This window comes from Anabrus simplex, chromosome 2 (assembly GCF_040414725.1).
Source record: "Anabrus simplex isolate iqAnaSimp1 chromosome 2, ASM4041472v1, whole genome shotgun sequence".
Classification (NCBI taxonomy): Eukaryota; Metazoa; Arthropoda; class Insecta; order Orthoptera; family Tettigoniidae; genus Anabrus; species Anabrus simplex.
Window position 1 is genome coordinate 1,054,894,763 of NC_090266.1, and position 23,956 is coordinate 1,054,918,718.

Here is a 23,956-nt window from a genome sequence, read left to right on the forward strand (position 1 = left end):
AAGGCCATGTTGGAGAGCAGGAGATCTGTGTTAGAGACCATGTGTTCGACCATGTTCGTGAGTACAAATTGAGAGAAGCGGAAAACTTGAATGCAGGTTAATTTGTAAATAAATGTAAATAGCAGTTTAATGAATTTAGTCAACAGTAGAAAGATGCTACCTCTCTGCGTAGCGATTTTAGTTTTAAGAACTCTGTCAACCTGCCACAGCATTTACATATTAAAATACTGGTGTTACCTGGTATGTCTAGTTGGAGTCAAATGAAGGTGTATCAATAATAGAAATAGGTCACCAAGAATATGGTCTTAGTGTTATATGTTCAGATCTTGGTGAAAATGTGGCAAAATCCTTAGTTTGAATAAGATACTATTCTCAAGGAGGAGGATACAGATACTCCATCACAAAACACTGACACTTAGCTCCAATGATAATTCAAGCAAAGAAGAGAGAAAACTCCCAGAGAGTACCATACAGTACAGCAGTACAACAGTAGGCTTCTTTGAGTGGACTGAGTTTGTATGATGACCCTAGAGAATCAATTTCACCTAACTATTCACACACTTTTACCAGGTATGTTATTGTAACCTGTTAATCTATATGCCAACAAGTCCAAAAGATAAAGCAATAGTTGCATATTGTCACCTGTTAAAAAGATAAAAGGTACTGATGTAGTAATCTAGAAACTCAACCTCACAGTTCCCTAGTTCCCTGGGCCTGAATGTTGTTTATAAAAGCCGTTCAAACAGTCGCCCACCACTTCCCAAGCAGGTATCACATCAGTGTAGTAAACTCCAGTGTCTAACTTTTCTGTGTGCGCAAACAACTATCATTTCGTTGAGTGTCAATTCTGCACTGTTCAGGAATGTAGAGCCTTTTGGAAAAATATATTACATAAATAGTCCTTTATGTTGTCTATGACATTCCCAGACTTGCCCTGACACACCTTGATTATATGTTCCTATCTGAAAGTTGTTGTACTTCGACCCCTCTATGGACTACTTCAGTTTCTGTGCAATCTTTCAAATCACCTGGTACGAGTATAATCTGGTTGGAGTCATATGAAGGTACATCAATACTATGAATACCAAGAATGTGGTCTTAGCATTCTACAGTATTCTGATGGATTGGAACCTTCTACAGAACTGTCACATGCCATTTCAATTTTCAAAATGCTTTAGCAAATACTGAATAATATCCCTTCTATCACACAGATAGAAATGCTTTAAAAAGCTGTTCTGGAACTACTGCCATGTGAGTTTGTCCATCACTTAAACCACAATGCTGCTTGTGTTGCTTGTCGTTTATAGGGCCTTAACATCTAAGGTCATCAGCCCAAACCACAATCCATCATCATCAATAGCACACACATATTTCATGAGAAAGTTGTAACAGGGAAGATACATTCCCATGAATAAATTCAGGAAACATATTTCATGAGAAAGTAACAGGGAAGACACATTCCCATGAATAAATCCAGGAAACATATTTAATGAGAAAGTAACAGGGAAAACACATTCCCATAAATAAATTCAGGAAACAGTCAGAAGAAAACACGTAATGGGACACCTTCAGGGAAGTCTCGTAGATCTTTAAGGATGAAGATTCAACTGAAAGGTAAATAAATACATAGGATGATTTTTAATCTGCAAATAACCTTACTCCTTGTGGGTGGGGTTAACTTCCAATAAGTAACCAGGGGAACCTGACCCCTACAGAGCGCATCCCCAGGTGGTGGATAGGGGGCCCCTACAGTATGTAGGGCTGGTTGAAATAACCAATACAACCCACGGACCAACAGGTAGCCCAATTCCTGGGGGTTTTAAAACACTGGGACACCCTCTCTCCAGGGGTCATAAATATGGAGGGCCCTTGCCCTGGGTTAAGGGTGAAGACCTCAACGGCATCTACGGCGGAGAAGATGGACTTCGGTACGGTGGAGATGGCAGAAGAGGCAACCCATCCTTCTGGGGTGTACAGATGGAACCTACTGCCTTGTAGGACGAGGAAGGCATCCTCAAAGGCTAAGGGAGTAAACCCTGAAAGAAAATCCTCTTATGCATTAGGCCTAGCAAGTCAGCAGGAGAGTATTGAGTACAGTCGCTTTCAATACGAAAAAGAGCCTCAGAAAGAATATTATAGACCGGACTGACACGTCCTCTCAGACAACTGTAAAGTATGATGACCGTAAGGCTGATGATATACAATGTTCTGAAAGGAAACCCCAAATAAAAAAGAGACCCAAATACCGAATTGGAACTATGAACATTCTATCATTAACTGGAAAGTTAGAAGAACTCCTAGACATGATGGATAGAAGAAAAATATCAATATTGGGATTAAGTGAGACCAAATGGAAAGGGATTGGAAGTAAGACACTTCGTGGAGGTTATAAATTATACTGGAGTGGACAGGAGAAGGTAGCGAAAAATGGTGTTGGATTCTTAATTAATGAAGGGACTGATGCTACAGCTGAAGTTATCTGCAAAAGTGATAGAATCATTAAAATGTTCATGAAACTGGAGAACACTAAGTACACCATCACACAAGTGTATGCCCCATAGACAGGCTGCAGTGAGGAAGACAAAGAGAAATTTTGGCAAGATCTGGAAGATACAGTTAATGAGGAAAATGTTATTATTATTGGAGATCTAAATGCGCAAGTTGGGGTAGACGGACTTGGGTACGAGAACATCATTGGTTCACATGGATTTGGACAAAGGAACCCAGAAGGAGAACAACTATTAGATCTGTGCAGAAGAAATGATCTTATAATCAAAAATACATTCTTCAAAAAAAGAGACAGTCACAGAATAACAAGGTACAGTTGGCATGGCCAGTATAGAACATTGATTGACTACGTAATCACAAATAAAGATGGTGGCAGGTATATCACAGATGTAAAGGTCATCCCTAGTGAAAGCATGGACAGTGACCACAGATTGTTGGTAGTAGACTTCAAACATAGGACAAATGAAACGCAGAAACTTATTACAAAAAAACCAAGGGTTAAAACTTGGAAGTTGCAAGAAGTCCAAATAAAGGAAGAATACAAACTAAGGATTCAACAGAGTTTGCCGAAGTGTGAAGTAACCTGCGTTAATGAAGAATGGAAGGCCTTCAAAGACACCTTTGTGGGAGAAGCCAAAAACCTATGTGGAGTTACAAGTTCTATCAAAAGAAAAAAGGAGACACCATGGTGGAATGATAGAGTGAAAACAGCGGTGAAAGAAAGAAACCAAATAAAGAAGGCACTGGACAAGGAAAACAAAAACAGGGACAAGAACGAAATGAACAAGAAATACAAAGACTTCAAGGAGTATACAGGAATAAGAAACTTGCTGTAAAGAACATTGTAAGGGAAGAAAAAGAGAAGAAATGGAATGAGTTTGCAGACAAACTGGAAGAGAACAGTAGAGGAAATATGAAATTGCTATACAGAGTAGTGAAAAACAAGCGAAGGTATCAAGAGACCATAAAAGCAATAGAACGTGATGATGGAACTCTGGCACAAGAAGAGGGAGAAATTAAACAAGAACTCAAGATCTATTTCGAAAAGCTGCTGAATGGAGATACAGAAAACATAACAACGGACAGAGGAGAGCCAAGTTGAGGAACCACAACTGAACTACCAATTACATGGCTTGAGGTTGAAAATGCGCTCAAGAGCATCAAGAAAGGAAAGGCAGTGGGCATAGATGAACTAAGTGCAGATATGCTGAAAGCAGCAGGAATTCCAGGAATCCAATGGCTCTACAGACTGCTCAACAAGATATGGGAGGAAAATACTATTCCTGAGGACTGGAAGAAGGGCATCATTGTACCTCTGTTCAAGAAAGGAAGCTGACGAAAATGTACTAATTACTGTGGTATCACACTACTGTCTCATGTCCTGAAAATATTGGAAAAAATAATAGAGACCAGAATCAGAGATATTGTTGAACCAATTTTGGAAGAAGAGCAGTATGGTTTCAGACCAGGAAGGTCAACTACAGACCTTATCTTTGCAATTAGGATGCTAATGGAAAAATACTGGGAGAAGAACAAGCCTTTATTTCTAATATTTTTGGACATTGAGAAAGCATACGATAGTGCACCAAGGGAAAGAATTTGGCAATGCATGAAAGAATTTCAAGTGCGAGACAGCCTCATAGACAAAGTGAAAATGTTGTATAGTGGGAACAGGAGCTGTATTCAAGTAGGATGTGGTTTGTCGGACTGGTTTGAAACAAAGAGAGGAGTGCAGCAGGGCAGCTCATTGTTACCACTTTTATTTATTATTGTAATGGATGTAGTAATGAAATCTATTAAAAGGAAAGAACATGGAGATATCAAAACCTTCACCATTTGCAGATGATGTTGCGATCTGGAGTGACTCAGAACAGGAATTGGGAGAGAGAATACAAAGCTGGAATGAGGAGTTTAAGAAATATGGTTTAAACATCAGCAAGACCAAGACGGTGGTGATGAAAGTGTATGGGGAAGGAGCAGAACCAATAGTCATGTTAAATGAAGCTCAACTGGACAGCGTTCCAGTTTTCAAATACTTGGGTAGCATTATATCAAATGACAACCTAGCAAAACATGAGGTGAACAATCGAATCAATAAGGCAACACAATTTTACCACCAGGTAAGACACCTGCTGTGGGATGAGCAAATACCCATGAAAACAAAAATGACCTTGTACAAGTCCTATTATACATCAATTCTTACATACAGTCTCGAAACCACAACACTGACCAATAGAGATAATTCCAAACTTCAGGCAGCTGAAATGAAATTCCTACGCACTATGATCCAGAAAACCAGGAAAGACAAGATTAGGAATGAGAAAATTAGAGAAGAAGTAGGAATAGATGATTCTCTCCTCAATAAGATTCAGATATCAAGACTGAAGTGGTTTGGTCACATGTAGAAGATGCCAGTAAACAGAACTGCAAGGAAGGAATTTGACAGAAAGGTAGAAGGAAGACGACCCATGGGAAGGCCACGAAGGAAATGGATAGATTTAGTTAAGAGAGATGTACTGCTGAGAGGTCATGATTGGGACAAGTTGGTGGAGGAAGAATGGTACAAGGACAGGATGAGATGGAGGAGGCTCATATACCACACCCGGGAAACTGGAGATGGTTTAGGATGATGATGATGATGAAGTTTTGGCAAGCATGCTCCAGTACACCCATGCAATAGTGCCAGGATCTGTTATTCTTACCAAAGCTTGGTGACCTGCATCCCCTTTCCAAGAGCACATGACTTCACCCTTCCCCCTCCACGTCCGTTTACTGTGACCAGGTGGCAAGTGCTCGCGAAATACAGTCGGCAGGTTTTCCAAGCATGCACAAAGAAGCTGGTTAAAAATCCAGTGTTCTAAAGATCGCACGACACAATAGTGTCACCAAGGATGCGAAGGTGTTGGACATGTCTCGGTCTGATCACCCACCAGTAAGTGACGAACATGCACAGACTGTGTCCACATTAGTGGAGATGCATCGGATGTGAACTTAACGCATACTGCTCCCCCACGGCAGACCGTCAATGCGGTATACTAATGTTCATTATTGCAAAACCATCTGCGAACAGCTCTGAGAAGAAAATGGCAACACTTCATGGATAACCCACCCATCATTCTGCATGGCAATGTTACGGCACACACAGCAGAGTTGGGTCTGAATTGTTCAATCACTGGGGGTGCTCCATCATCCCCCTTCCCCCTGTACTTTCCAGATTTAAATTCCTGTGACTTCGATCTAATACCTAAGAGGAAGGAGCCACTATGCGGTAAGCACTTCCATAGAAATTAAGACGTTTTACAGGCCACCGACCGCTCTCTTCGTACCATCGACAGACTGGGCAATGCCAACGGGATCCAATAGCTTTCGTATCGCTAGGAACACATCCTACGCAACGCCAGTGACTATATCAAAGGCCTATGGAACTTAGAATTATGTAAGTATGATATGTATTAATAAATAAAATAGTTGCCAAAACTTAAAAAACAACCCTTGTATAAAATTAAATGGAGAAATAGAAGATCAAATACAAACTTCAGTCACTGAAAGAGTACACATCCAAATAAAAACATTCATGCTTTTCATTCCTGATCAGCAAAAGTAAATTTCAGCTTCCTCTTACTTCGTAATATGCTCAGAAATAGAATAAATTAAAATATTATAAACTATTTTCTGAGGAGTAACAAATACTCTGTAAAAATTGTAGGGTATTTATTTGAAAATTTTAAATTACTATGCAAACTTATTCTATTCTTAAGCATGTTGTACCGAGCTCGATAGCTGCAGTCGCTTAAGTGCGGCCAGTATCCAGTAATCGGGAGATCGTGGGTTCGAGCCCCACTGTCGGCAGCCCTAAAGATGGTTTTCCGTGGTTTCCCATTTTCACACCAGGCAAATGCCGGGGCTGTACCTTAATTAAGGCCACGGCCGCTTCCTTCCACTTCCTAGGCCTTTCCTATCCCATCGTCGCCATAAGACGTATCTGTGTCGGCGCGACGTAAAACAAATAGCAAAAAAAAAAAAAATAATAAGCATGTTGTATTTAGAAAGATCCAAGTCTTTCTTGTGTCCCATGCTTAAAGCTGTCCTAACAGGGAATACTGTATATGAAAGTAGTAGTGCATAAACTTTTCAAATTTTAAATTATTAACTGTCAACAAAGGGAGGAGACTACAACAAAATTTTTAAAAAATGTAATAATAATAATAATAATAATAATAATAATAATAATAATAATAATAATAATAATAATAATAATAATGCCACCATAGCCCAGCCCTTTTTAAGTAGACCCTGCGTGGAACTTAGGCAGTATCTCTTATATGGGGTAGTGGAGGAAATTAGTGTGTATGAGTTGCAGAGAAGTGTAGATACAGCACAGAAACTCAGTCCCCAAACCACAGGGAATAAGTCATCTGCAGTTAAAATCCCACAGCCTGGCCAGGAATTGAAATGTATCATAAGGTTAATGTCTTATTCTTTTGAGGCAGCTTGTCAATGATTGTACCTGAAGAGAAAAATTCTAAATTATTCATTACCTTACAAATGCGTTGCTAAATACAAACATTTTACTAACATGGTGGTAGAGGTTCCTCTTCTGAAGCTAGTTCCAGATGCTGGTTCTTAGCTGAACGCTCTGGTATAGATGGAAGACGAGTGGTTGTCAAATGACGGAGTGGAAGGATCGAGCATCCTTCACCCATTCTCTGCAAACGTGTAGCACCTTCTAGTAACCCATCACTACCGCCTACTGCTCCAGATGAAGTAGATGGTCCATCAGGAGAGGTTTCTCTACTAGCTATATGATGATCCTGAACGAATGGACTGTGAAGCGCTGGGCGGTGAATTGGACGGGCGTGATGGGTTGGAGTTGGAGGACACTGTGGCAAATGTGTTGGACTTGTCACTGCTGCCACACGACTCAGCAGACGATTGTGCGGTCGTGGAGTAGTGGAAGTAAGAGCATCATGACCGTTCATCCGCGTTGGAAATCGTTCACACAAGTGGTGATCCTGAGCCCCCAGAAGTGACGGTAGTGGTGGGTGACTGATTTGTCGTGAAAGAGGTTTATGAGCTCGAGTAAGAACTGACTTTGGCGTTACAGGTTCCTCTGACAGACTCATACCATCTTCCTCTAAGGGCTCTGGACTGTCTCCACTATTTGCACTTGGCAGTGCAACAGCATTCACACACGTCTCTTGAGAAGTTAAATCTTCAATATCTTCTCCAGGATCTACAGTACCACTGTCCCCTGGTTTCGACAAAAGAGGACATTCATGAATGTTCTCATTTGATGTTGCAAGGCTGGCAGCATTGTTCAGGATGCCAGACACTAAGGAGTCTGCACTGGAGCTTCTGTTACTGAGAACCATTGTATTGGCCTCAGAACTGGAACTGGTGCTACATTCTGTGGCAGCTGAAAGAGCCATAACAGAATCTGAAAGTGAATTAGGTGACACAGGTGAGAGGGTAGTTGATGTATTGGGGACAGAGAGGAGAGTTGATGGATCAAGATTAGAGTCAGGTGGTGTATTATCACAGTACAAAGATTTTGCGCGATCATCTCTACTATCAAGCCTATAGGAACCAGTCCCTGTCACAACCCTTGAATGTAATGAATCGGTGAGTATGACAGGCATATCACACACACGAGAAGGAAAATCTACACCACTTGCAAGAGATTCAAGCTCCTCAATACTGTTGTCTACTAATGACGTATCTTGCTGAGGTTTACAATGACTAGAGCTTCCACCAACTGAATCCACATAACCCTGCTTACTGTTTCTTTGGCATTGCTTCTGCACCTGCTGATCTGTTACTGGCCATTCATGGCTCTTATAGCTTTGGTATTTTGGATGACTTAACTCACTACTATTTGCAAGATTCTGAAGAGCATTATTCACAATTAATGAAGCCGCATTCTCCAAAATCGTAATATCATCCTGTGGTAAAAAGACATTGTCATCTTCATCATCCACAAGATTTTCAACAGATGAGCTATCCATTAGACTACCATCCTGCTCTGGAGTGGCTAAGGGTGCTGACACAGCAGGTATAGTGTCACATGGGGTACCATCTTCTCCTGCACCTTCAGTCATACCTAATTTAACTGGCCTCTGGAGGGAATTATTTGCATTGTCCAAACTACTTACATTATCCCTGTATTGAGAATCAAATGAAAGGTCCAGAGACTTTGCTCCTCTTACTTGTTCCTGACTTGAACAGGGAGAACACTTTTTATACTTCAGGCTACTAGTGGGAATTGTACTCTGAGACACATCCTTCACAACAGGGTCAGATGGCAAATCAAATGCACCATGGTGAGGATCAACACCAAGAAGCTCATCTGTATCAATGATTTCAAATGCAAAACTGTCCTCAGGATTAAGCATTCTCCGTGGTTTTGGTGGTAATGATGGCCCTGGACCTTGATGGTGGTGGTGATGGTGATGGTGAAGATGCCGCTCCTTAGTGCATGGTTTATGCTGGCGTGGTACTTCAGGAGGATTCAAGATATTATTAGGGTAGAACGGGAGAGCACGCATTCTCTCAAGAGGGCGGTGCTTTGAAGCCCTAGGTGGAAGAGGTGGGGGTGGAACCTCGGATACACTACATGATGGATACAAAGTTTCATAGACTGAGCCAGAAGATGATACAACGGGAGACTTAGTCCAGATAGGATAGTATTCTGCACTATTACTTCCAACACCACTTGAACCGTGAGCTTCATCTGCAAAGTCTAGTGTTCTCTGTGCACATTCATGAGAGTTCCAAGTGTGTAGTTCTCGACTTGACACAAGAGCAGAATCTGAGTTATCAGATTCTTCACCACCATTGGTATGGGACGGATAACCATTGGTCACACGCTTGTTACTCCCACCCCCTGATAACTGAGTTAAGGCTACTTTCTTTCTGATCAGACGTGCAGCACGCTGGCGCCGATATTTGGCTGATGCCTCAACTTCAGAGTCACTCTCCGAACTGCCGCCGCCACCAGAATATGCCTTGATGCGGGTCAATTCGGATGGCACCTCGCGCCGCTTCACACATGACGAAGCTGCCCCCGTTGTGTGTTGCTTGGAGAAAGTCTTCGTAGATGCAAAAGGCTCTGACTGGGCCAGACAGGATAAATTGAGCCCACTGTAGTAACGGAAGCACAGCAGCTTTTCACAGTCTAAAACAAAAATAAGAAAGTCTTAATCAAAGAAAATATTGCTTAAAAATTCAGACCAATGTTAAAATCATCAACAACATTTCTAAAGAAAGCACAGTATCAGCTGTAAAGACAGGAATTACTCAAAATTATGTACCTCAGACATAAGATTTGGTAGTCACATTTGCAGAGAACATTTTATAAAGATTCATAATAGAACAGAAATTGATGTAGAGTTATACATAAACAGGAAGGAATTAAACCAGTCTTAAAACAATCTATGGATAACCTGAACAAAATCTTTGAATGAAAGATTTCTATGGCCGGAAACCAGACACATCAAATGGTCAAATGATCACAAACAACATTCAATATGTATGTACTGTGCAAGTAAGTACCGTGTTAAATGTTCGCAAATCAAGCCACACAGTTCCTTTTCCTCCTTTCACTGATGAACTTTGGACATGGAACTGTTTCAGAACAACATAATATGATATTTATCCCACAGAAGTAGTCAACATTCTACAACTGCAGCTGATGACCACTTTCTACGACTGTTGGCTCAGCAGAGGAACCCAGACCAAGCTCGATAGCTACAATTGCTTAAGCGTGCCCAGCACCCAGTATTCGGGAGATAGCGGGTTCGAACCCCACTATCGGCAGCCCTGAAAATGGTTTTCCATGGTTTCCCATTTTCACACCAGGCAAATTCTGGGGCTGTACCTTATTTAATGCCACAGCCATTTACTTTCCACTCCTAGCCCTTTCCTGTCCCATCATCACCATAAGACCTATCTGTGTTGGTGCAATGTAAAGCAACTTGTGAAGCAACAGTTCACAAATCATAATGGATTGTTAGAAATTTAATAGGAAAGTGTGAAAATGTGCAACATGTATTCTATAATGTTTCCTTGTTGTGGTGCCTGCTGTAAACTCTGCCCGCCACATGAAGGCCTTCCGGAAAATCTCTCACTGAGCCGGCGTGTGGGGGCGCTCCCAGCGAGCAAGCGACCAGCTCAAGCTGTGTATATAAGGACAGCATCGAGCTTAAAAAGGCAGATCACCACGCCCTGGCGAACCCAGGGGGTCTGATCATGGAACGACTGAATGCGCATCGTGAGACAGCAGCGTTATGCTGATAGGTATTCTTATACACTCTACAAACCTTAGTGGAACTTTATCATTTCAACAGTCGACTCTATACTTACTGAACTCAGCAGTGACAGTCAAACATTCACAGATAAATTATGAACTAGTGTTCTTTGATGGACATGTACTAACAGACATCCAAATACCACACTTAAACAAGTCATTAGTTCTCCTCATAAATATAGTGTTATTGAACAGTTAAATCAGTAGAGCTTAATACTTCATGTTTTTCTTTTTGAACTGTGTCAAGTGTTGTTCATCTGTGTTTACATCCAGTTATTTTTGAACTGAAAGTTTTTCAGACAATCATCAGAAACTTTTGCTATAGTACACTGTGTACTGACAGACTTACGATTTTAAGTTCTTATGTTGTTAATACATTAGACGTGTTGTACAGTCTTAAAATCCTTTCATTTGGGCACAATATTCCCAAAATAGACAGAAGGAACAAACATGACAGTTGAAAATATTTCATTCTCACACAACCTGTTTAACTTCCTTAAAAATAGTTTTTCAGCTTGTCTACAGTTTATTGCCATTGATAAGAGAAAACTGAGAATACCATTAGTTGTTTGAGATTCATTAATGTGTGCTAGCTCATTTCTTGTGTGTAGGCAAAGCATTTCCTATGCAATGGTTTCTTAGCTCCAGGAATGAGATGAAAGACAGACGGACTAAGATCAGGAAAATGAGGATAGTCTCCAATCTGATAATGTCTGCTTTCTGAGGTCCGATTTGTCATGTAAGATTATCACTTAGTCCAATAGTTCTGGGTTTCTCCCGTACTGCACAATGAAGATAGTACCACAGAAATGGTGTAATACTGTGCAGTTAGAATGTGCCCCTCACATACTGAATGTCACACCAGAACATCCTAATTATGATAAAATGATCTGCAGCTTGATGGTCAGGCCTAGTGTCACCATGGCACCATTTTTCGGATTATTGCTCAAGTTTTATTGCAATGAGCAAGTTGTTTCCATTGTGGTCAAATTTCCGATATTGCATGTTTTAACGAGTGCACCCCTTTCTTAAGTGTCGTGTCAATCACTCATCAGCAATCTTCTGTACATTTAACTCCATATGTCAAATGTGGTACACTGACAAGGGGCTAATTCTATCACAGTCCAGTATATTTCTTCCATTAGGCTCTGCTTGATCCCGGCCACCAATACATCTATACGAGTCAACACAGAACATCCACTGTAAGGAAGGTCGGTAGTTTGTTCTCTTCTTTCTTCATTTGAAGGCCTCTATTCATCCTGCCACAGTACGACGTGGAACACAATCGACCAATGCTCTATGAAGATCTATGTATTGTGGTGGAGAATGGAGTGGTACGTTGTATGTAAATGAAGAGAAGTGTATCAAGCTGAACACAAACAATAAGTACTGAGCAAACTGACTGTACGGTTAGGGTCGCGCAGCCGTGAGCTTGCATTCGGGAGATAGTTTGTCCGAACCCCACTATCAGCAGCCCTGAAGATGGTTTTTCATGGTTTCCCATTTTCGCACCCAGCAAATGCTGGGGCTGTACCTTAATTAAGGTCACGGCCACTTTCTTCTCACTCCTAGCCCTTTCCTATCCCATCATTGCCATGAGACCTACTGTATCTGTGTCAGTGGAACATACAACAAATTATTTTAAAAATATGTTCTTCAGACAGAGGTGTTAATTATACGCAGTTAAAATCCCCAGCTGACACAAACGTAATTTAATATAATGGAATCCACCTTTTCAATACATACAAAACTGTTGCACATAAATTATATTACAACATTTTTATTATTATTAAGCTACCGGTTTCGACATGTTTTCAATGTCATCATCAGCCTTACGTAAAAACAAGCAAGAGAACAAATTCACATAAAGCAACAATACATACATACTAGGTAAAATTTGTATAATGACACATTTAAAATAGTTCATATAAAATATCTGAGGATTGCTACGGGTTGGCGGCGTAATAGTCTTGTATTGCTTTGGTACATGAGTTGAGGCACTTTCTGTAAGTTGTGCTTTGGTATGATAAAACTTTTGAATACGTTAAAATCTTGCTAAGTATCTTATTCATAGAGAAATGCAGAGAAATTCATAGAGAATGCGCAGCAATCCTCAGATATTTTATATGAACTACTCGCATTTTAAATGTGTCATTATACGAATTTTGCCTAGTATGTGTGTATTGTTGCTTTATGTGAATTTGTTCTCTTGCTTAGTTTTACATAAGGCTGATGACGACATTTAAAACATGTCGAAACCGATACCTTTATAATAATAAAAAATGTGCAACAGTTTTGTATGTATTGAAAAGGTGAATTCCATTACATTAAATTACTTTTGTGATTCTCAGTTCAATACGGAATAGCCATGAAATTCTTAACTTTAAATCCCCAGCTGAGTCGGAAATTGAGCCAGGGCACACCTGAACCAAAAGCCATTACGCTGACAATTCAGTCCAGGAGAAAGAAAGAAAGAAAGAAAGAAAGAAAGAAAGAAATATTGTAAGTTACTTAGCAATAAAGACTTTCACTGGATTATTCCAAAAAAAAGGGCATAAATGTATCTTGAGAATAAATAATCAATTCGATCATTACTTACCTTGGTGACTGAGGGTAGGTTGTGGCAAATCTAACAACCACATCGTTTCCCCAGAAGCCGCCCCAAGACCATCATTGAGACATGCAAGCCATTTAGATGTATCGCTCTCATCTGAAAAAAGAGACGCATGTGTTAAGAGAAAGTCATAATATTGGGAGTAACACAAATAATATTAAAAACTTCATAGTTGTTCCATATAGAACTGAGAATAACAAAGGTAAATTGAATTTAAGTGCTCCATCTTTTCAATACAATACAATTCCGTTGCACAGGATTATGTTACAACATGTTTATTGTGGTACCGGTTTCGACACATTTTTTTGTCATCATCAGCCTATCACATAAACCGAGCAAGGGGACAAAAATATATATATATGTACAACAATATATACACACTGATACAATTCATGTAAAGAAAGTTCACACCTACAAGTAAAAATTATATCTAAGATAGGTAGCAGTGATTACAACGTGTTAGCGGCGTAATGGTCTTATGTAATCTTGATGTAGGTGTTGAAATCACTCATTCTAATGTTGAATTCATGATTGAATATGATTAACATATTAAAATCCTGATGGTTGACTCATTGAGATGTGATAAAATGAGTCTCAAAGAGGGATGCAACTTTTGCACTGTTGTTATTTGACAGAGTCTTAAGCTTATGTTGTACCGGCACGTAAAGGTGGATAGCTGTATACATGTGGGTCCTATGTTAGTGTGCAGGACCAAGGATTCTCAGTCCGATGTGGAACGTTAGGCCCAGTTCTAAATTCCTCTCCACACGTTAAGCTTCACGGCACGCTGTGAAAGGCCCACATCGGACTGAGAAGCCTTGGTCCTGCACTCTAACATAGGACCCACATGTATACAGCCATCCACCTTTTGACGTGCCGGTATAACATCAGCTTAGAAGACTCTGTCAAACAACAACAGTACAAAAGTTGCATCCCTCTTTGATCATTTTACCTAGTCACAAAGAGTCAACCATCAAGATTTTAATATGTTTATCAAGTTTTTAACTCACATTCAATCATAAACTCAACATTAGAATGAGTGATTTCAACTCCTAAATCAAGATTACATAAGACTATTATGCCACTAATGCACTGTAAACACTGCTACCTATTTTAGATATAGTTTTTACTTTTAAGTGTGAACTTTCGTTACATGAGTTGTATCAATGTGTGTATATTGTTGTATATATATTTTTGTCCTCTTGCTCGGTTTATGTGACAGGCTGATGATGAAAAAAACTGTCGAAACCGGTACCACAATAAACATGTTGTAACATAATCTTGTGCAACAAAACTGTATTGTATTGAAAAGGTGGAACCCTTAAATTCAATTTATCTTTGTGACAAATAAAATATGTCTACACTAACATTTGTGAAAATTGCAACCCTGTAAAACAATGGACCAAATGAATCCAAACTCTGTGGATGTGTAGAAGAGTGTGCCAACAATAAGTGATTAGGATTGTAGAGAGATGGGGTACAATTAGGCCAGCAGGGCCCTATCTTGTGTGACCGACAAGTTCAGTGTTAAAGCAAGTGTAATCAGTGAAGAGCTGTCAAACAAGTTGGAAACGTGAAAATAAGTGCCAGAATACCTCCATGACATTAAAGGGTGCAATATCAGCATGTAAGGAGTTCAAACGGGGCAGAATGATCAGTCTCCGGGAAGCGGGTTTGTCATACCGTGACATTTCAGCTCGTACAGGGCATGCTACTACAGCAGTGATGCCTGGGTGGAAGCAGTGGTTAGAAGAGGGTCGTACGCAAAGACGAGCGGGCACTGGACCACACAATATGACCACAGCATGGGATGACCAACATCTTGTCCTCATGGTCATAATGGATCATAGAGCTTCATTAACAGTGTTGGCTCGATGCTGGAGCATTGCAACAAATATTAACCTGTCTTACAGTGATGGTCGCATACGTGTTTGATGCTACCGTGGTGAGTGCAATCTGGCAGCCTGCCCTGTTGAGTGGCATAGCGGACAAACACCAAGCGTGATGTTTTGGGGCACTAATGGCTACAACAATCGACCTCGCCTCTTACATATTGAGGTCTATCTGAACTGCAACCAGTACATGAGGGAGGTTTCAAGAGCCCAAGCTACTCCCCCTCCTTCCGGCAACTCCACCTGTCATATTTCAGCAGGACAATGCCTGGCCACATCTGGAGAGGAATGTGTAAGCTTTCTTCGAAGAACGACGGGTATCATCGCTTCCCTGGCATTCACGTTCACCTGACGTGTCACCCATCTAACATGTCTGGGATATGGTTGGTCGGTAACTTGTTCGTCGCGGTCCTCCGGTAACCACTATCGACGATTTGTGGACTTGCATACAAACTGTGTAGAGGAAGAATCTCCAGGAACATATCCAGAACCTCTTTGATTCCATGCCATGACATTTAGAGGCTCTGAAGCAGTGCATAGAGCCTACACAAAATACTCAATTCTCAAGCTCAAGGGTCATGTACAGATGTGTGAACAACTATTTTTGCATTGTGATGTAAATAATCTGTGGTATCAAGTTCTATTCAATCGTGTTTTTCATTCCTGGTGTTGCAATTTTCATAAATGTTAGTGTATATGAACATATTATATCGTTTCAATACTCTAGTCTCATTTCAGAACAATTTGAAAAATGAATACGGTAATTGTGTTTTCTTCTAATGAGACACCAATATTGATAAACTCCGAAATGCAGGCTGCAATTTCAATCAATTAATAAGTAATTATTATTATTATTATTATTATTATTATTATTATTATTATTATTATTATTATTATTATTATTATTATTATTATTATTATTATTATTATTATATCTGCTTCTGTGGTGTAGTGGTTAGTGTGATTAGCTGCCACCCCCAGAGGCCCGGGTTCGATTCTCGACTCTGCCACGAAATTTGAAAAGTGATATGAGAGCTGGAACGAGGTCACTCAGCCTTGGCAGGTCAACTGAGTAGAGATGGGTTCGATACCTACCTCAGCCATCCTGGAAGTAGTTTTCCGTGGTTTCCAAGCAAACACCAGGATGGTACCTCGGCCGCTTCGTTCCTTCTTCCTTATCTATCCCTTCCAATCTTCCCACCACCCACAAGGCCCCTGTTCAGCACAGCAGGTGAGGCCACCTGGGCGAGTTGCTGGTCCTCTTTCCCAGTTGTATCCCCAACCCAAAGTCACACGCTCCAGGACACTGCCATTGAGGCAGTGGAGGTGGGATTTCTCGCTGAGTCCGAGGGAAAAACCAACCTTGGAAGGTAAACAGATTAAGACAGAAAGGAGAAATAATAATAATAATAATAATAATAATAATAATAATAATAATAATAATAATAATACCGGCCACGGCCGCTTCCTCATCATTCCTAGGCATTTCCTATCCCATCGTCGCTATAAGATCTATCTGTGTCGGTGCGACGTAAACTACATTGTAATAATAATAATAATAATAATAATAATAATAATAATAATAATAATAATAATAATATAAATAATGTGTAAATATTACTGAGAATGGATTCCTTTTAATTCATTTTTCTTGTTATGTCTTTACAAGAGAAAAGCCAGCAACATTTTACGAAAAATAAATAACGACGCTACGAAAATCATGATTATATTATTTCAAAGAAATTATTTTATAAACAATAATTCTCAGCCTCTTTGCAACGGCACAAAGCCATCAAGAATGGCAGAGGACTACAGGAATTCGTTCGGGATCCCTAGCGGCGATGTTTGACGGGTAATTAGCTTATGAAAAGCCATGTCTCTACCAACGATCATGCTCTGCTGGAAAGCCAGAATTTCTAGCTATAGCCCGACAACGTATTTTCCATTGCAGCAGACTTTTTCTATCTTATCCCATCTTATCCCACTCCTCCTGACAGGCTTTTGAGAGGCCATCGTTAGTGCGTGGACGTCTATTTCCTAAGACCTTTTTTAGGAGTCCAAATGCACAGAAGTCCATGGGTGACCCAGCGGGTGCCTTCATCGGTATGTCAGTAAAAGGACTGCACGGATTCCAGTTTCCATCTCCATTTTCTCTAAGAACAGACGAGTCGAACCAGAAGTATAGCTGGATGTTTTATCTTGATGTACCCATATCTGATTTGTCAACCCCCCAGACAGTGCTGAGATATCTGTGTTGTAATTGTGTGTTAAAACCTCTTGGTCATAGTATGTAGAGTTCACCTTATATTAGAGACACGGCGAATGATTGATTTGCCATTGTAGCAGTATTCAGCGATGATCACGAAACCCCTTGGAATACTTTCCTTGCGTTCTTTATACAATGTTTTATCATTTGTTTTGTCTCTAGGGCGATGGTAAATCGAGCGGAGTTTGTTACAGTCACTTCGTCTAACGTTACCACATTTCTCTACTTGTCCCCAACCAGATAGCCCTCATACAGCTTTCTTGCGTTAGTGCGACGTTCCGAAATGTGACGAGGCAAAAGCCTGTGAACTCGGCGCTTATGCCGTTTTTCTAACTGCAGGTCCTTGTTGACTCTGGTGTTAACTGTTGAAATAGACATCCTCTTGGGGGGGGGGCAGGGTTACCACCTGAGACAAGCGCCTTCACTTTCCTCACCACTTCTGCTGTACGGCTGCTGGCTGGTCATGGATTTTTCTCTTTTCCCCCTATAGAATTAAGCCCAGTCGGTTTTTGCCTTTTTTATTCAATACAACACTGGTCCCGTTCTTTGATATCAAGAAATCAAGCTTCTTGCACATTCCTTGGATTGCAGAATAGCTACCGTATATTAGACATCGGAAAGGGCTGTTATGTAGCCCTCCCAGTAACGGTCAATCCGTTTCAGCATCGTTGCAGCAAATGTCACGAAACTCTACACACACGTACTCAGTACCGACGTAAATCATCACTCCCCGTTTTGACGTGATCAAGTTGATAACAGTGCCGCCAGCGGCCTCCAAACTCGTCACCAGAGATCCCGAACGACCTTCTGTAATTGATTGCTACGAATTCTAATCTTCCGCCAACTCGTAGCATGCCCTGACCATTGGTTCAGATCGATTGAATAACTGTTCTTGCTACGAGACTTCTTGTTTTTGAAGTCGGCAATCTCTTGACTGTAAAAAAGCTAGTTGTACAAGTCTGACACAAGTTTTCGGTGATTGTTAGAATTCTAATGTGGTTACTACTCCTGTGTCCCTTTCTTGGGAGCAACAGCAGTTCTTAATAAATCTAACATAAGCCATTCGCTGTTCTTTCTTCTAGGATTTCTTCAACTGCTTCTTCTCTTGACATACTGGGCCAGGAAGTTCCTGAATGTGACAACCACCGAGGTCCATGCCACCATAGATCTTCCACATCCAAGATTTTCTGGATCAGTTCCATGAGATTTAAGATCTGCTGGGTTGTTCCCGGAAAGTGTGTGTTTCCAATTATCCTCGCTGGTCACCTCTTGTATCTGGGCAACCCAATTTGCCATACAAGTTTTCCATCTTGCCAATGAAGCAAAAATCCTAGCCAGTATGATGATTGAATCACTCCAAAGACATTATATTTACATTAATAACTAAAATAGGCAGTGTTTTTTGAACCAATTTAGAAAGTAACAAAGCTCCATAGAGCTCGAGTCTGGGTAAACATAACACCTTTACAGGTGCCACCCTTGTCTTCGCACAGAGTAAATTAACTGAAATCACATCTGATGCATCCACTGAGAGCAAGTACAAATAGACACCATATGCTCTTTGGGAAGCGTCACAAAATCCATGCAGTTGTATTTTAATGGGATTTTCCACTCGAATTAGTCGATCTACTTGAATAATCTCAATAGTAGGGCCGGGCTGAGTGGCTCAGACAGTTGAGGTGCTGGCCTTCTGACCCCAACTTGGCAGGTTCGATCCTGGCTCAGTCCGGTGGTATTTGAAGGTGCTCAAATACGTCAGCCTTGTGTCGGTAGATTACTGGCACGTAAAAGAATTCCTGCGGGACTAAATTCCGGCACCTCGGCGTCTCCGAAAACCGCAAATGAGTAGTTAGTGGGACGTAAAGCAAATAACATTATTATTCTCAATAGTAGACAATTGTTCAATCATATTTTGCCAATTTCGAAACAATGGCAGTAGTAGGAGATCGTTTCATTGGAGTTTGTCATCAACTACTGTAGGAATATCTCGTACAAGACAACAACGGAAGTAATTAAACCAAGAGGATCATAAATTGACACAATAATTGGCCTACTTCACGTTTGCTTACTGTCTCTCGCAACGTAAAGTTCTTACTACAGGTAGATATGAGTAATTTAACAGTGGATGGTGTCCGCATTAAACCCGATGTCTTCACACTTGACTTCCCTTCTACTAAACCTGCTGGCAAAGACGTCAAATGTGTAGGATATGAACACCATTTCCTTAATGTGAAACCACCTGACTCTTACAATGCGATCAATTCCTTTTGTAGCTAAAAAGTTATTTCTAAGCTGTCACTTCCTGAGTATAAATTATCAACGCAAAAATCTCGTTTCAGTACCTCTGCAACAAGAGGATAATTACCTCCCTCTTCATCCGATAGTTGTAGCTAGGTATGGTGCACAAGCAGTACTATATGCCATGGTGTTGCCTGGTGAGTTCGTAACATCTTATTAGTTCCTCTGGAGGCTTTCACCAACTATTCGTTGTAAACATCTGTCTTCAGGATGAATATTGGCTTGGCGATACATTACGGCTATACCAGCTGTAAACACAATTGGATGAGTTCTTGCTCTCGAAAGGATTGAATGCAAGTCTTGCTGAACACAACAGGTACGATTAGTAATGTATCATTAATGACAGTCCAGTACTGGTTTGTGCAGATCTATCAAATTACATGGCTGGTTTTGGTAGTGGCACTATCTTCTTCAATCACTAAATGACGAGGGATATAAAAACATTGCTTGGCAGGAGCTTCAATATTGCTTGAAACTTCCGTCATGTGACCTAGGTCTTCACGTACTTGAAGTAATTGACATCGGGCGAGTTGGCCGTACGGTTAGGGGCGCGCAGCTGTGAGCTCCCATCCGGGAGATAGTGGGTTCGATCCCCACTGTCGGCAGCCCTGAAGATGATTTTCCGTGGTTTCCCATTTTCATTTCCATTTCCCAAACAAATGCTGGGACTGTACCTTAATTAAGGCCACGGCCGCTTCCTTCCCATTTCTAGGACTCTCCTGTCCCATCGTCGCCATAACACCTATCTGTGTCGGTGCGACGTACAGTAAATAGCAACAAAAAAAAAAAAAAGAAAGAAACTGACAGGAACCCAGGGTTACTATTTAATTTCCTTTCCAACTACTTCAGTCTTGAAACAGCCTGTTCGAGGGATTCTCCGAGAGGTTGATAATCTGCAAGAATGGGAAGTCGAACTGTGAAGAGTCCATTCTTATCCCTCGAAGTTGTTTTCACAAAATGATCTCTTTTTAAAATTGCTTTACGTCGCACCAACACAGGCAAGTCTTATGGCGAAGATGGGATAGAAAAGTGCTAGGAATTGGAAGTAGCCGTGGCCTTAATTAAGGTACAGCACCAGCATTTCGCTGGTGTGAAAATGGGAAACAACGAAGAAACATCTTCAGGGCTGCGCACTATCTCCCGAATGCATGCTCACAGCTGCGCGACCCTAACCGCACGGACAACTCGCTCGTTAAAAAATTATCTTCACATTGGTCAGGACCTTCGGCTTTTGGCAGCATTCTGATTTCTTTCTCAGAAACTTCGTTACCTCTGATCCAAGGCCCCAGTCTGCACGAAAAATGTATTTCTAATGATATTTTTGTTCACTTGCTCTATATTTCCTGATAATATCCAGCCTAATTCTGTCTCGACGAGGGTAGGAGTCTTACCAGGTAATGATTTCTTGTTGCATTTAAGAAGATCAAGGTATAATTCTGCACCTAGTACAATGTCAATAGTCCTAGGCTTGTAGAATGTGGGGTCAGCTAATGTGATATCTTCAAGAAAATTTCATGAATCATGTAATCAATACAGAAACATGATATGTTCCCTGTAATGCGAGGAATTACCAAACAAGACACATTTCCTTGAAAGTTTGTGTACATTGGGTACAGGTGGATCTGAACGCCGTGTTTAGCCCTTGTGGATGCATTGTTAATTTCTGTTACTGGAACGGGATCCCTTCTTTTCCTTAACCCCAGCCTTTCAAAATTTTCTTCTGTAATGAAATTAGATTGACTGGCTGAATCTAACATAACCCTACAAGGCAGTAGCTTTCCATTTTTATCCTTTACCTTGACAATGGCAGCAGCTAATAATACATGTGTGTTCACTCTAGAGTTCAGTGAAAAATGTGGTTGATCTCCCCCCTCTTCCTGCTACTGAATGTTTACGGTTGCTGATGTGTTTTTATCCTCTTTCACCTCTTCACAACTACACTGTTACGAAGGGTTACATTTTGAGATGTGAACATGTTTCTGTGTAGTGCGGTGTTGTGTTTGCCCTAGCATTTCCTACAAAGTCCTCCCTTACGTTCCTTTGAATGGTGACCTCATTTAAACCAATTACAATTCTTGACAAATTGTCATCTGTCTTCAATACACAAATTCACAAACTTATGACATTTCTCTAAGGTATTAACTTGTTGACAGTAGAGACATGAATTTAAATCTGTTGATAGATAATAATTAGATGCGCGAGACTGCTTCTCGATTCTGAGTTTTAGTTGATTAAAATATGATATCGCACCTCGGGAAGAAGAGGGCCACAAAAGCAAAAATGATACTTCTGGGAAAATTGCAATGTATGAATGTAAAAATATATTAAAATATATAAATTGCACAATATATAAATATCTATTCAAACTGAATTTACTAAACCTTTTCAAATCTTAAACAGCATTTATCTCAGAAGTCTCACTTTGTACTTGCGGCCCTCTTCTTACCAAGGGTGATATATTAAGTGTCGCTAGTCCATGGCATTTCCTCTCCAAAACATAAAAGGATCTGCTAAAGGTGGAAATGACTGACTTGTATTATTCATCTCCCATTCACGTTTAGATTTAGGATCGAGTCTTGCAACACAAAAATGGCAAAATATAAAGGTTTAATTTAGTGTGGCTATTTCTAGCCGAGTGCAGCCCTTGTAAGGCAGACCCTCCGATGAGGGTGGGCGGCATCTGCCATGTGTAGGTAACTGCGTGTTATTGTGGTGGAGGATTGTGTTATGTGTGGTGCGTGAACTGCAGGGATGTTGGGGACAGCACAAACACCCAGTCCCCGGGCCAATGGAATTAACCAATTGAGGTTAAAATCCCCGACCTGACCGGGAATCGAAGCCGGGACCCTCCGAACCGAAGGCCAGTACGCTGACCATTCAGCCAACGAATCGGACATGCAAAGGTGTTTCTATAGGAAGTACCTTGAGAGCATTACGATAGCTTGTAGCTGCGGTAATGAACTGCCTATGTTCTTTTGCATCTTCCATTGCAATTTACTTTATGTTTAGGATTCCTTTCACATGAACACATGCAATTAATCTCTTAATTTTGTACCTCTCAAGAAGTAATTACCAAGCTATAGTATAATTAACTTTAGTGATTGCAAGATTTTTGACTAATTGTGCAGCTTCATGTTTCAAACAAAACAAAAAATAAAACTTTTGTATTATTGTGATGTTTACATTATTGTGGACCATGCTATTAAATGCATCAAGAAAAGGTAACCAATTTTCTATTCTCCTATCAAATACCAGCAAATAATACCAGCAAATTTATTGCTGGTAACTTAGCAGTAATGTCGTATGGCTTTTAGTGCCGGAAGGGTTCGGCTCGCCAGGTGCAGTTCTTTCTATTTGACATCCGTAGGTGACCTGCGCGTCGTGATGAGGATGAAATGATGATGAAGACAACACATACACCCAGCCCCCGTGCCATTGGAATTAACCAATTAAGGTTAAAATCCCGACCCGGCCAGGAATCGAACCCGGGACCCTCTGATCCGAAGGCCAGTACGCTGACCGTTCAGCCAACGAGTCGGACTATTGCTGGTAACTTAGCAGTGCCTGCTAATGAATGTTGACTCGTTGGCTGAATGGTCAGCATACTGGACTTCGGTTCAGAGGGTCCCGGGTTCGATTCCCAGCCGGGTCGGGGATTTTAACCTTCATTGGTTAATTCCAATGGCCGGGAGCTGGGTGTTTGTGCTGTCCTTAACATCCCTGCAACTCACACACCACATATAACGCTATCCTCCACCACAATAACAGGCAGTAACCTACACATTGCAGATGCCGCTCACCCTCATCGGAGGGTCTGCCTTACAAGGGCTGCACTCGGCTAGAAATAGCCACACCAAATTATTATTATTATTATAATGAATGTTGAGAATGGTCTGAGACCCCAGCTTGACTTGGTGACACAGTTAATGGATTTGTTAACAAACTTCTTATATGTATATCAACCTCAAAATAAAGTTTTTCAAACTCCTTTCTATCTGTAGTACGATCATCCTTATCCTCCAATTCTAATTCGTTTTGCACTGCGTCATACTTGTTAAAAAAACCTCCGTAAA

The 23,956-nt window shown here is 40.8% G+C and overlaps 2 protein-coding genes across 2 annotated transcripts in view; both read right to left on the reverse strand.

Moving 5' to 3' along the window:
• The window catches only part of LOC136864682 (E3 ubiquitin-protein ligase HECW2), a 277,203-nt gene extending 269,664 nt beyond the window's left edge, over positions 1 to 7,539 (reverse strand). Inside the window, exon 1 of the mRNA XM_067141994.2 lies at positions 7,085 to 7,539. Coding sequence (XP_066998095.2) covers positions 7,085 to 7,487 — 403 coding nt within the window. The 5' untranslated portion in view covers positions 7,488 to 7,539. The remainder of the gene's footprint in view (positions 1 to 7,084) is intronic.
• LOC136863770 (serine-rich adhesin for platelets-like) lies at positions 7,504 to 14,447 on the reverse strand. The gene is made up of 4 exons (XM_067140123.2): positions 14,438 to 14,447; positions 13,413 to 13,523; positions 7,611 to 9,682; positions 7,504 to 7,554 (listed from the first exon to the last, which is right to left on the reverse strand). Exons 1-4 carry the CDS (start codon positions 14,445 to 14,447, stop codon positions 7,504 to 7,506), a joined length of 2,244 nt encoding a protein of 747 aa, XP_066996224.2.
• Positions 14,448 to 23,956: the final 9,509 nt, after the last annotated feature.